General features: G+C 33.4%; 4 protein-coding genes across 5 annotated transcripts in view; 2 read left to right on the plus strand and 2 right to left on the minus strand.

The window, feature by feature from the left end:
- The window catches only part of LOC108756794, a 3,016-nt gene extending 1,891 nt beyond the window's left edge, over nt 1-1,125 (minus strand). The window contains exon 1 of the mRNA XM_018500841.1: nt 775-1,125. Coding sequence (XP_018356343.1) covers nt 775-1,110 — 336 coding nt within the window. The 5' untranslated portion in view covers nt 1,111-1,125. The remainder of the gene's footprint in view (nt 1-774) is intronic.
- A 2,331-nt stretch (nt 1,126-3,456) lies between these two features.
- On the plus strand, nt 3,457-5,962 carry LOC108756792 (60S ribosomal protein L15). The gene is made up of 5 exons (XM_018500839.1): nt 3,457-3,487; nt 3,852-4,032; nt 4,851-4,987; nt 5,320-5,430; nt 5,713-5,962. The coding sequence occupies exons 2-5, from the start codon at nt 3,861-3,863 to the stop codon at nt 5,905-5,907; spliced, it is 615 nt and encodes a 204-aa protein (XP_018356341.1). The 5' UTR covers nt 3,457-3,487; nt 3,852-3,860; the 3' UTR covers nt 5,908-5,962.
- Nucleotides 5,963-6,108: 146 nt separating this feature from the next.
- LOC108756793 (actin-related protein 2/3 complex subunit 3) lies at nt 6,109-7,730 on the minus strand. Its single transcript, XM_018500840.1, has 4 exons — nt 7,595-7,730; nt 6,691-6,867; nt 6,419-6,614; nt 6,109-6,335 (listed from the first exon to the last, which is right to left on the minus strand). The coding sequence occupies exons 1-4, from the start codon at nt 7,598-7,600 to the stop codon at nt 6,181-6,183; spliced, it is 534 nt and encodes a 177-aa protein (XP_018356342.1). The 5' UTR covers nt 7,601-7,730; the 3' UTR covers nt 6,109-6,180.
- Nucleotides 7,731-7,800: 70 nt separating this feature from the next.
- The window catches only part of LOC108756791 (glutathione S-transferase-like), an 8,396-nt gene continuing 1,963 nt past the window's right edge, over nt 7,801-14,233 (plus strand). Inside the window, exons 1-3 of one of the 2 annotated variants that reach the window (XM_018500838.1) lie at nt 7,801-8,153; nt 8,222-8,383; nt 8,629-10,880. In XM_018500838.1, coding sequence (XP_018356340.1) covers nt 7,980-8,153; nt 8,222-8,383; nt 8,629-10,880 — 2,588 coding nt within the window. In that variant the 5' untranslated portion in view covers nt 7,801-7,979. Of the gene's footprint in view, nt 8,154-8,221; nt 8,384-8,628; nt 10,881-12,586; nt 12,688-14,233 lie in introns of those variants that run through there. The other variant, XM_018500836.1, reaches the window with a different exon arrangement.

Genomic DNA, 14,233 nt, shown 5'->3' on the forward strand with positions numbered 1-14,233 from the left:
AACTTTTGACTTTATAGTTAACCTATTATTGTAAATTTCTTTTTCTCAGAGAAAATAAAAATATAAGGAAATAAGAAAAAATAAAACAATTAATTTTTTAATAATACTACTATAAATTTTGTCAAAATAAAAAATTGAATTTTTGAATGCGGATTATTTTGTAAAAAATAACTGCGAGATTAATTCTCATTTCTATATATTAATGTAAATTAACTCTAATCTCAGTTAATTTTCAAGTCTGCGACACATGATGCTTTTTTCCTACTGGATTTTTTCCGTTTTAGTAAATTATAACCAAAATTGGATCACACAGAATGTGCAGAACTTCTAATAATTTACTAAAACACTAACAATAATCCAGTAGAAAACATACATCGTGTGCTGCTTACTCTATACCTTCTTCTAACTTTTAGAACTAGAAAAAGATAAAAAGTGAGTTAAACTAAGATTAGAATTAATCTACGTTAGTAGAAATGAGGCCTGTTCTTTTTATGCCTATTTCTACCAATGCAATTTAACTTTAATCTCAATTCAACTAACTCTTCATCTTTTTCTAATTTTAAGAATAAGAAAAAGATGAAGACTCAGCGAACCGAGATTAAAGTTAATTTACATTGATAGAAACGGGCATTAGCTGAATTTCTTGCACGATTCTTTCTTTTCTCTTTTTCTTTCAACGTAGAGAGAAAAGAAAGAAAGATGACCCGTGCAAGAACTTTAGCCAGAAGAACAGACCGATGGATATAATAAGCAACGATTAAAATTAACAAATTAAAATCTGACAGACTCACTCCAGACGTGCACGCTCCAACCGGGCTGTTCCAGTTCGGGGGCGACGACGGGCGCAACGGTGAGCTCGTCGATGTTGCTGCTGGTTGTTCTCCATCTTTTCAGAAGGTCCTTGGTCCGATCTCGCGTACGATCGCACGCCTGCCGCCAGTTGGTGATGAATTTGCGAGGTACCTTGAGCGCATTGTTGTCATCTAGACTGATCTCCTGGCTGCCGAGTGAGCTGCGTTGACTCTTGTCTTGTTCCCCGCCACCGCTCGACGTGCCATCATTCTCCGGATAATACATTGGATCCTTTATGCTACCTGAACGGCTCTCCATGATGAACTACTTAGTCGAACGTTATGCCTTAACTGACGTTACATATATTACAAAGGGGGGATTCACTCTCTCACCTGAAAATAATCAATTCACCAGTCACAGAGGTCACCGGGTCGCTCGATATTGCGACCGCGCCGTTTCGTCGCCGCGGAATCTTCCGTGTAATCAGGCTAACGTGTAGACGCATAAATCTTTCTCGCATGACAACACTATATCTCTTATGTGCAATTTATTTATTTATTTAATTTTAATCTATATATACGTTGATTGAACGTATTTCGATCAGAAATGATTGATCGATCGATGGATGTTGATCGATGCTAAATTTCTTGGATGTATTAACATCGATTTGACGTTGATTGATCAATCATTTCTGGCTGGGATATTCTCATGTTTCATTTAAAATTGTAAAAAAAAAAATAAAGTTTATTACAATTAGGAAAAATAGATATGCTATATTATAGGAATGCTATGACTGTTCTTTGAATAATTTTGTTTTGAAAGAAAATTAAATAAATCGAACAAAATCGAAATCACCATTAAATGGATTAGAAAATAAAGGATATAAAAGAAATTGTTTTAATAAAATCTTCTATAAGTGTCCTTTTCAAGGACATTCTAAAGATACGTAAAATCTATGTATAAAGTTAGTTGTTTATAAATTATCTAATAAATTAATAAATTAATAATTGATAATTAATCATATATTTTATGACACTTAAAATTCGGGATGTATTGAATATTCGAAAAATATCCAGTATCCGGTATTATTTGATACTTTTTTACTATCCGGTCGATTAGCCAAATATTATTAATATCTAACAATCTGAAATTTTATGTTGAAAGTTTTACACCTTATTGATACAGAATTTTATACTTTTTAGTTAAACTTCTTGCAAATTCGCACATTGCAGTTATGGTGATTTATGACAATAATCGAAATACATTGTCAAATGGAAAATGCTGAAACGTTATTGTTCGTCATGAAAAATTTATTAATATTAAAAAATACAATAACGCGAGTTATAACATGCAATGTGTGATAATAATATATGATAAATAAAAATATTAATGGAAATATTACCCCTTTCCTTATCTGAATCAGATATAAGTAAGATATAAGTAAGAAATAAAAATGTAATGATGAAAAAGAGAAATTAATTTAGATTAAAGATTACAAGAAAATTGAGTGAAAAAGAAAAAGTAAAATCTGCATATAAAAATATACTTTTTTTTTGCTAATAATTATGCAAATTAATAGACACCCAGATAGCGCAACCAATCCATTAAATCTTGTAAGATATTCATGAATAAAAGATGCATTTTTTTATAAATTAGTAATAATCTGTTCAAAATGGACTAATTTAACTCAAGCAGAGCAACAAATTATTATGATATCAAAATGATGCCAAAATGACTCCAAAATGATTATTAAAAATTATTTTTCAATCATTTCCGATTCATTTAAATGTCATTTTGACGTTATCGTGATTTGTTGTTCTGCTTTGGAATAAATAAAAAAATACATACAAATATATATTTGTACACAATACATGTTTACAAATATGCATATAAATAATATATATAAATAATAATTATTTATTTTCATAAATAATTATTTATTGTTATACAAAATTAAGAGATAGAAAAAAAAGGATAAAATTTGAAAAAAGCTCACAATTCACAATCGATAACATTCCAGCAAACGAGGATGAATTAAAATGGATTGAAATGAAATTTTTTTCTATTCGAATGCGTATTTTAAATAGCGAATACTTTTTTTTTTAATTTAATTGGATTCAATTAGATTTAATTGGATGCAATTGGATTGAAAAACTGCATTTCCTATTCAAAATTTTGAATTAAACAGTATTCACAATGCACAGAAAAAGCTAATATTATTTTTAGATTGAAAGGCATAGAGATATGCTCCATGCAATTCCTATAAATGAATAAAAATGCATTCAGGATTGAAAAGCATTCATTTTACATTCGTGAATCAATATTTCTGAAAATCTGAATCCATTTCAATTCATTTCAATCCATTCTCGTTTACTGGGATAAAAGTGAAATCTTTTGGGATTCTCAAGAATACTTTTAGAATAGAAATGAGACGAAACAGGAATTTATTTCGTAAGGAATTTATTTCGAGATTAAAAAAGAATTCCTTTCGGACTCTGCTATTTAGATAATTAAATATATGTATAAATATTTCATATTTGCCATTTTAATCCGGATATCGACGGATGTTTGCACACGTGATTCACGTCTCTCATTTTAGAGGTCTCTGAACGTGACGTGGAGAACGAACACGCCATCTTAATAGAGTGGCTCCCTCATAAGCCGAATCCTTTCCTTCTGTTGTAGCTCGTTCGGGGTGAGTGATGTGTGATTCGAATCGCGTTTTATTATAATCATCCTTGATTTTACGGGCGTCGGAATATGGGCAGATTGTTCACCAGGCTTCCCAATTCGAGATCCTCTTATATTTTTCATAGACCTTCCCATTGATCTATCATATTCATCGCGATGAAATAACGCTAACCTCGAGGATGTCTGCCGCACGATGTCGCGTGCTCGATGTTTCTCTCCTCTCGACCGACTTCGCGATATATTTCTGATGAAAATAACGATTTAAATGCATATACTTTCATTAGAAAAAGAAGGAATTGTTTATATGAAATTTTTATAGTGTAGAAATTATGAATAATGCATTATTTAATCATCTTATTTATATCTAGGGATCTGCGATGGGTGCATATAAATATATGCAGGAGCTCTATCGCAAGAAGCAGAGCGATGTGCTCCGCTTCTTGCTGCGTGTCAGATGCTGGCAGTACCGCCAATTGACCAAGATGCATCGTGCTCCTAGACCATCTAGACCAGATAAGGCCCGTCGTTTGGGTTACAAAGCTAAGCAAGGTAAGCATCACCATTTCTTTTCCAGATAAAAAACATGCTCGTTTGAAAATATCAATTTGAGGATACTCAAATATACTGAATCAAAGGCATGTTCTTCCTTTTTTTTAGCTGAATTTACATGGTTCACCTTTTATTTTTTTTTTCGATATGGAAAAAGAGGACAGATGAACTATGCAAAAAGTTCAGCTAAAAAGAACAAATATAAAATTTAGTGAATAATATTTATCCAATAAGATGTTTTTATCTTAGACATATAACAATGGAAAGTCTTTGTTCTTGGAATCAGTGATTTTATTCAGTATTCATATTTGGTTCTTATATTAAAAATTGTCTTAAGTAGTCTTAAGATGTCATGAACCAATCACAGAATTGTATTAGCATCTAAAGATATTACTTAAGATGGCCTTGAAATAAGAACTGATATGAATACTGATTAATACATATTTTTATAATTTATAGTTAGAGAAACATGATTTTGCCAAACTATATTGTTTCTTTTAGATCTAAATGTCTTGTATATTTATTTTATGAAAACTAGTTTTATAACTGATAAATTTTAGTTTACACTTAAACCGATAAGCAATTCTTCAATGTAACATAATGATATCATTTTAACTGCCGTATTATACCTGATACCAGAACATACGTGATTTTGCATGACTTTACGTGAAAATTAACTGATGATTTGTACTTGCACCACTCTGACAGTTTTGTGGAGAGAATTATACCTATTACATATACTGATATATTTAATAAATTAATTTTAAGTGTACACAATCTTAAATGGAGAATAAATACAAAATTTTATTTTTGTACAGGTTTTGTTATCTTCAGAATCCGTGTACGTCGCGGTGGACGCAAGCGTCCAGTTCCTAAGGGTGCGACCTATGGCAAGCCCAAGAGCCATGGTGTCAACCAGTTGAAACCAACCAGGAAACTACAGTCAGTTGCTGAGGTAAGATATGGGAATACAAAAGATAAGTAGCATAAAAAAAAATCGTAGAAATCACATATGATGAATTGTACCATGCACCACTCTTACTTTAAAATGGGGAAGCAGTTGTACCTTCTGATCATAAACATTTTAATTACAGAAATTATAGCTTTATTGATATTTATTTAAAAAACTTTTTTTTATTTTACATTTGTGTATTTTTAAAAATGATGATAGCTTTGTTAATAATGAAAAACATTGATTCTTTTTCTTCCTTGGATGTCTGAAATTATTAATTTGAGGATTAGCAGTCTTTTTTACTAGGATTTTTCACTAACAATATTTCCTTGCAGGAACGCGTTGGCCGCCGTTGTGGTGGCTTGCGAGTGCTGAACAGTTACTGGGTAGCCCAAGACTCTTCGTACAAATACTATGAAGTTATTCTTATCGATCCTGCTCACAAGGTAATATTTAAAACAAATTTATAGCTTTCGTTATCCTTAAAAAGTAAAATTATTGTTTTATTATTCTTATTATTAACATTATTATTATTATTATTATTATGTTCGAACTGATATTTGATATACTTTTTTTTTATTTGACAATATGATGACATTTTATATCACCAATGAATGAACACATGATTATTTATCTTCCTTGGATGTCTGAACACATAGATTTTGAGAATATTTTTTTAAAGATTTGTTCGTCATATATGCTTTTAACGTTTCCTGATTTTATTCCAGGCAATTCGTAATGATCCTAAGGTAAATTGGATATGCAATGCGGTGCAGAAGCACCGTGAGCTCCGTGGTAAGACTTCCGCCGGCAGGAGTTCTCGTGGATTAGGTAAAGGACATCGCTATTCGCAAACGATCGGTGGTTCGCGTCGCGCGGCTTGGAAGAGACGAAACACATTGTCTCTTCGCAGAAAGCGATAATTATTTTGTTTGTAACCTCCACTATGCAAGATACATCATTTTATTGCTTACTTGGTATCAATATCGTGACGTATCCTGTAAAAAAAATAAATATCTCTTTCCTAAAACTTGTAAAATTTTAGTTTTTTCGATTTCCCTTTCTGTACCCATGAAATCTTAAGTAAAGAAATCTTAAGCAGGAAATATAATGAAAAAACAGTAGATAAAATTGATTTTTTTAACCGATTTATTTTTTAATCGTGCACATATTTAAAACAACATAAGGAAAATAACTCATTGGCCGGGTCCAGATAGTGATTTGTCCATAAATTTCTTTTTCGCAAAACAGAGCCACCATTTGCTCGGCTTCCCATCCTCGCCATATACTTTTTCAACAATTCTAACAGCCGTTTCCTGCCTGATTTGATAAAGATATTGCCTCATAAGATCTAAAATTGAAAGTAATATCGTATTGTCTAGAAAAATATCTTATATTAGTCGTTAATTTCCAAACAATAAGTTCACTACTTACCAGCTTCAGCAGGACTGCTTGGTTTGGCATATACTGAATTCAATGGGAAGCCGGGATCGCCAGGAATATCAAATTTGGAGATAGCAAGGGAAAACATCTCATTCATGGCTTGTGGTTGAGTCGCACACTTTTGTAGCTTTTTCAGGCATTCAGTAATGAATAGCGTGATATAGATTAAAACTCTGTCAGCCTCGCTCTGCAATAAAAGCCCAGCTTGATGTATACAGGAATTATACTGTTTCACGATAGAATAGAACTTTTAAATGTATTACCTTAATTTCATATGTCCTAAAAAATACATTTGCTTTAAAGAAATATAACGCCTCATCAATGATATCTTGCTCTTTGTTGTTAAAAGGAGGTGCAGGACCCCTGAATGTGGTTTTGATTGGCAGCAGTGCCATATTTCCAATAGTGCCATGGCTCTTTGTGAAACTTGAGTGATATGCCTAAAATATTATGAGCAATGTGTAAAACATCAAGTACTTGAGATATTGCAAACAAGATGGATTATTAATCTAACCAGATTGCTATAGGCTGATATTTATAGTTCATGATTATTTTAAGACCATTCCTAAGTAATGTCTTACGATACTTACAAATATAGGTCTGTACTATGTAATCAGTATTCATAGTCGATTTTTAGATTTAAGACTATCTTAAGTAATCTTACAATGTTATGAACTAATCAGCAATATTAGCATCTTACGACAGTCTTAAAATAAGACAAATCATTGAATAAATTAGTTAAGACAGTCTTAAAATAAGTAACGGATTATGAATATCAATCAAGCTGATATTTATAGTGGATTCTTAAGTCTGTTTTAAGTACAGTCTTAAGATATCACAAACCAATCAGAGGGCCGTATTAGCATCTTCAAACATTACTTAAGACGGTCTTAAAATAAGAACTGACTATGAATACCGATATCATAGACTACAAGCTGGCTCTACATTATTATTCTATCTTCAAAAATTGTCACCCAATCATAATACAATCTACACGTGAAAAATTTTAATTTAGTGAATATTTCATAAAAGAAGAAAAAATAATAGCAAAAATCTAGGCTGAAAAAGAAGAGATTCTGCACTTTGGTTATGGTAAATGGGTGACGCCCTTTTGTATTGCCGTATTTATTTTGAAACATTGCTTTGACGCAAAGTGTTAGGACTTACAGGCATAACGATGGTAGAATAACAATCTTCTAACAAAACGGAATAAATGGAAGCACGTTAGTTACAACATGCTTCGAAATGTCAAAGTGTCGAACTGATCAGCAAACCGTGACAACCTAGTTCAAGTAAGCGACAACAGACCGCGCTGATAAAGCTACCGCGTCCAGGGACGCAGTCACCAGGAAAAGAGAAAAAGTAGTGACGACATTGACGACGTGTGTGCTTATGTGCGATTGTGACGGCCAGTGTTGTGGAGTCCCCGATGATGATGTCGCGTCGAGGCTCGTCGAGCTCTTGAAAACGCTCGACGAACGTTCAGTGCGCTCGCGTTCCCACTGAAAACGACGACGACGGAGAGGAGAGGAGAGAGGAAGCTCGTCCGCACATGTCGGTCTCCATGCAGATTGACAGCAGCATGTTGACGAATTCAGATACCAGCCTCTGTCGCGTCTGCCTGACCGTGGATCACAACAATCAGTGTATCTTCCGCAGGAACTGGGACGATCCGAGGAGCCCATCCGGGTTGCCCGAGAAGTTGCAGCTATGCTGCGGCGTGGAGGTTTGTTTTCTACCTGCGCCTTCTGTTTATCTTGCATACAAAACACGAGACGATCTCTTCTTATTCAGATTCTGGAAGATGATGGTCTGCCGACTAGTATCTGCCTCGAATGCGTAGTGAAAGTCAACGTTGCCTATGAATTGAGGAAACAATGTCAAAAAGCAGACATAGAACTCAGGAAGTTATATGGGAAATCCTTAAAAACAAACATTGCCAGCATTCCAACAAAAGTATTTTCATCTCTATATGAATAAAATTATAATAAGTAGCTAACTGGCTCAGGGAATTAACAATTAATTAAATAGGGAAGGGGACAAGCCTGATAATAATGATTTAATTTAAACTGAAACATTTGGATAATTTATATGACTGAAAATACAATTGTTTTTTCATTTTTTCTTATTGCCTCTTTCTCTGTTTAAAATAATAATTTCAATACTATTCGGGCTGACATTTATCTTTTTTTACTTTGCAGGACCAGTGTTGTCAAACTGACCAATTTTTTATCTTGGATGCAATCAATTCGAGTGACAATATAGAGTTAAGTGCAGATAATGAAGTTAATATAGAGAAAAGCATTATGCAATCAAATGTTATGAGACAAGAACAAATACTAGATGCTTTTGATCAAATCAAGCAGGATGTTTCAGTAGACAATGAAGTAGATCTAGACTGTGGTAGTAAATATAAACAAGTAGAACATGACAAAATAGCTAATAGAATGAGAAACGAAAATAGCTATAGAACGAGAAGATTAATGTTTAAAAGGGTTACGTCTATAGAAAATTTGAGGAATTATAAAGAGAGACAGAGACGATACATCAAAAAGAGCGTAAACGTCAAACGTGACAGCAGCGATAGCGAGTATCAAACAAAGACGAAAAATGTTCACGGCAGGATGGACAGAGCGTCCGAAGTGGAACTGCAATATAAATGTCAAAAATGTGATAGATTTTATTCCAGTAAAAAGTCCTTAGATAGACACACATCAACTCATAACGATAAAGAGTTCAAATGCGATAGCTGTGATAAGCAATTCTTCTGTCTGGATAAATTGCATAAGCATATTAATCTGCACAGAGCAAAGGAGAAGCCGAAACCGGTGTTATGCAAAATCTGCAACAAGAGTTTCAGAAAGATCGATACTATGGTCAGACATCTGAATACTCATAAGAAGGCATATCCTAAGGATGTTTTCTCTATACTGAAGGAGATACGGGACAAGAGAAGATTGGAAAATAATCCAGAGTCTTTCGAAACGTCGCTCACGCTGGATGAGGACGAAGAAGTAATGCGTGATGGACAATTTCAAAGTGCAAACAATGGCAATACGAGAGAACTACGAAAACGTAACAATACAAAAGTGGAACTAAGAGACTCGGATTTGGTAAACAGTGACTCCAGCGATGACAAAACAGAGTTTTTCGACGACGCGTCACTCTTCAACTGCAAACATTGTAGCAAGAGTTATCGTACCGAAAGATCGCTTCAACGTCATCTGCTGACACACGATGAGAAGAAATATGTCTGCAATGTTTGCAACATGAAGTTCTTCCGACAGGATAGGCTGAAGAGTCACATGGATCGGTATGGTCACGATGAAACCAAGATGTGTTCGGAGCCGCAGAAACCGCCTGACGACAAGTCTGCCATCAAGCTGATAAACACCTGGATAAGAGAGGAATTGGATTCCGATAACGAGGGCAAGGGTTTCCCGTGTAGAATCTGCGGAAAATCATACGACACGAAGAAGTCCTTGTTGAAACATCAAATGAACGCGCACAGCGGACAGAACGACTATTGCACGAATTGCGGTACCGTGTGTAATTGCGTGTACAAGGATCAGGAGAAAGGCAACGAAAAGTCAAAGCCGTATACTTGCGAGGAATGTAACAAGTCGTTTGAGAAGGAGATCAAGTTGCACAAGCATCTGAGAATTCATGAGCGCGCCAAGGAGCAGCAGGACGCGAACTTCAAGCGTTTTCTATGCCACATATGCAGCAAGACGTTTCGACAGAATACCGGCCTCATGTTCCACATGAGAACACATACGGGTTACAAGCCGCACGTGTGTAAGTACTGCGGCCGTGGCTTCACATCTAATTCGAATTGCATCAATCATGAGAGGACTCACACGGGCGATCGGCCGTTCGTCTGTCAATACTGCAGCGCTGCTTTCGCCAAATCGTGCACCCTCAAGGCTCACATCACCACGCACACCGGCGAGGCGAATTATCATTGCAAAACCTGCGGCAAATCGTTCCGTCGGTTGAAGTACTTGAAGGAGCATCGATTCACGCATACAGGCGAGAAACCGTACGCGTGTAAGATCTGCGGCACCGCATACAGCCATTCTGGCAGTTTATTCGTACACGAGAAGAAGTGCAAGGCGCAATTCAGTAATTATCAGTCGGGGGTTGTACAAAATGTACAGCAGCAACAACAGGTTTCCTACAGTCAATCCTCTCAGACCACTGGCGGCATTTCCGTGGCGTCCACTTCTTCGGTTGTCGCTCCTATCATCACTACGCTGCCTCAGGCTCACCTAAACGTAATTAACAGTACTCTAAATGTACAGGCGAACAAAGACTACGTGGATAACGTTCAGCGAATGAACGCGCATGCATCGACTAACGCAACCACAGTTGTCTCACCAGGTCTGCATCCGAATGTTGACATCTCCGAAATGAGTTCCGCCGTTAGGAACTTCTCCATCATCGGGCAGATGTTTCACACTTAGAAATGCGTACGAGCGAAACGCGAATCAAGACTACTGTGATAAATATCCCTTTTTTTTATACTTATGTAGATACTTGTGAAGATATATTTTACATTCGAGTATAGCTACGTATCTTTCTGCTTTATCTTTCAATAATCATTGAGATAAGTATATGTTTTGTATTGTACCTACGTCACAATATGGGAAGATGGGTATAGAATGTATATTTGTATCTTACAATTATTAGAAATTTTTATTACACAGAATTTTTATACGACAGAATCTTATTCTGTATAGCTGTTATACAAAAGTATACATATACATATATGTATATATAATATATATATGTATATATGTGTAACTTTATATTTTAATTATTGAATTGTTATTTTCTGTATATACGATCTCGTAATCGTTACGTAGATGATTCGTCTGTTGAATCGTGCAAAATCAGTTATGAATCCTTATGAGTTTATTCCATGTCGAAAATAATTTTTATAAACTTCATAACTGACAAATACGTATACGTATATGAATATATTGAGCAAGATTTAATTCGTGTATACAACATGATTAAAATAAATACATTTTGCACCCAAGCAGTTTATTCACTTTCGAATTATCTTAAATTATAAAATTATACACATCCCCTCATTAAAAATGCTCGAACGTGTACATCTCAGCAATCAAGCTAACGTCATTTATCGTCATTTGATATACTTAAAATCAGAGATGGGAAATTACTTTTATCGTTAGCTTTGTTTTTTTTTTAAATAACGGCAGTATGTTTAGATTAGTAATGACGTTGTATTTTTTTATGACAATGTGATAAAAATTAAGATTAGGAATGTCACTTTTGAAAAGTGACTTGTCATCGTTACGCATTATTTATTGAAAGAAGTAATTCATACTTGAAATGTAACGGCAAAAATAGTTAAAGTTAGTAAAATTATCATTTCTTTTTTTAATATAAAAAGAGAAATGATAATTTTAACAAAGGAAATTATAATTTTATATTAAAAAAAAAGATTTTAAATGTATATATTTAAAATATAAAAATAAAAATTTTATCGTTGTTTTTTGTCTTCAATATTTTGAAGAATAATTGCCAACGCAAATTACGTTTAATTTAAAATATTGAGCACGTGATTCTCACAAATATGGATGATAATAATTTTTAAGTTATTTATTAAGATATGTTTGAAAAAAATATGGATGGATATTTCCAATTGCCTTGATCCTCTTTTCAACACATTTACGTCATATAACTATCTTTGTTAGCATCGCTATTCACGATACGAGCTGTTGGATTAGTTTCACGTAATGTAACAATGTAAACAATGTAAAAGACAGAGTGATATTTGAAAAATATTTAAAGAGAGGCTAAAATATGTTTGAAAAATTGGAATTGAAATTTTTTTTTTAATTGCAAGTAATTTTGCTTGCTTATTAAATAAGCTTTATCAAATAAGTTTTCTCTGAATCTCGAAAGTGAGCCACGTTTGAAATGACGTATTCAAGGAGCGCGCCATTAGCCCCTATGTATCTATCCTTGTTTTACGTTAAATAAATGATAAAGATGGCAACACAATAGCGTTGTAGCGTGACTTCTCAAACGCAGTTATTGGCTGCGAGTGGAGATTGGTGGGGATGTCGAACTCTAGTAGGGAGTAGGGATTATAGCTATAGCGAGATAAATAAATAGAGGAGTTTAGCCGGCTGCCGGCAAAAAATCTTCCAGATCTGTCTGGTTATCCGACACCGTTGGTGATTGCGCAATAAACGCTTTTTGATCTTCGCAGAATTTGCCAAATTGTAAGTAGAACTCACTATTCTTATTTAATCAGATTTATACTCAGCTAGTTAACTCGAGACTGTAAAGACTGTGGTATTGCACAATATTGCGTCGAATATTTCGAGCAAAAATGATACGCGGTTACCGCCCGGCTAATTAACAGTCTGCAGACTAATGGCTTATAATAGCGGATGAATTAGTTTCATCATCATGATAAAGCAATAATAACGTCAAGGTCTGTTCGAAGAATTCAGAATAGTCACGGTATTTGGAAAGTGTGAGCAGCGAAAATATAAGTACGAACTGAGAATGAACTAGAAGAGGAAACGCCTCAACAATGGCGTCTTCTGCCAATATTAGAACCTTATTTCACAAAGCATATTTTATAAATCATGATTAATAAGAATTGTTATTTACAAAATCTGAGAACTGTAATACATTAATTGAATGTGCATATATTTCCTTGCATCCTCACGCAAAATATTTTAAATAAAAGCTTATATTTTTATCTCTGTAGATTTTATATCCAGAGGTTCATTATCAATTTCTAAATACAGTACCATATTGCACAAGAATTTTTGAATACAATATGTGATATTCATTCTTTACAACTTTCATGTGTAAAACATATTGCATAGTGATGTTCCAGGTAGAAGTTGTAGAACGGGTAGAACACAAGTTAATAATACCACAAGGACGTCATCTCTCATGACCCATTTATCACTTACAAGTTCACTTAAGTGATAAATGAAGTCATAATGATGGTTCTATGGTATCTTTACGTATTCTACCTGGGATATCAATGTTTTGAGCAAACGAAGGTTGAAAAAAAAAAGGAATATCATATGCTATATCTAAAAAATATTTGTGCAATATAAGCAATATTAAGCATGTGTTTATAGTTTGATAAGAATGATAAGAAAATAGGACTTGTAATGATTACATAATGTAACTGGACTGATGCTTTTTTGGATTCAAAATTTGTGTATAATAATAATTTTATTTTTAATAAATAGTGTTGGAGGATACTTTTTATAAAAAAATCTGTTTTAATGATAATTTTAATTCAGATTTTAAATTGAAATTTTTTTAACTTATACTATACTATTAATTTAAAATTTGAACTTAATGATTGAACACAATATTGATTAAATTTTTTTTTTGAAATCTATAGCTATTAAATATCTGGCTTAATAGTGATATTAATTAAAAATTGATCCTAATCCTTCGACTACATTTATATTTTTATTTCTTCTGCTTTACTCGTCTGAATTTTTTTGCTCAGTTTAAGTTTTTTTTCTATTGTTTTAGATTTTCAAAACGTTTAGAATTATTTTCCAATATCTTTATTATATTATCAATTAATTTTTTCAATTAGAATGTAAAAATTTGTATTTAATGAGAAATGAAATTTGAGCAAAAATTACAGTGAAATTTGAAAGAAATTTGCTTATGCCAAAAAAGACCTAAATTACAGTAGATGTAGGATTAAAATCCAATATATAAATTTTGATTATATACATTTGATTAAACCTAAAATTAAATGTTGATAAAACATAAATTTTT

This window comes from Trachymyrmex septentrionalis, unplaced genomic scaffold (assembly GCF_001594115.1).
Source record: "Trachymyrmex septentrionalis isolate Tsep2-gDNA-1 unplaced genomic scaffold, Tsep1.0 scaffold13, whole genome shotgun sequence".
NCBI classification, from domain to species: domain Eukaryota; kingdom Metazoa; phylum Arthropoda; class Insecta; order Hymenoptera; family Formicidae; genus Trachymyrmex; species Trachymyrmex septentrionalis.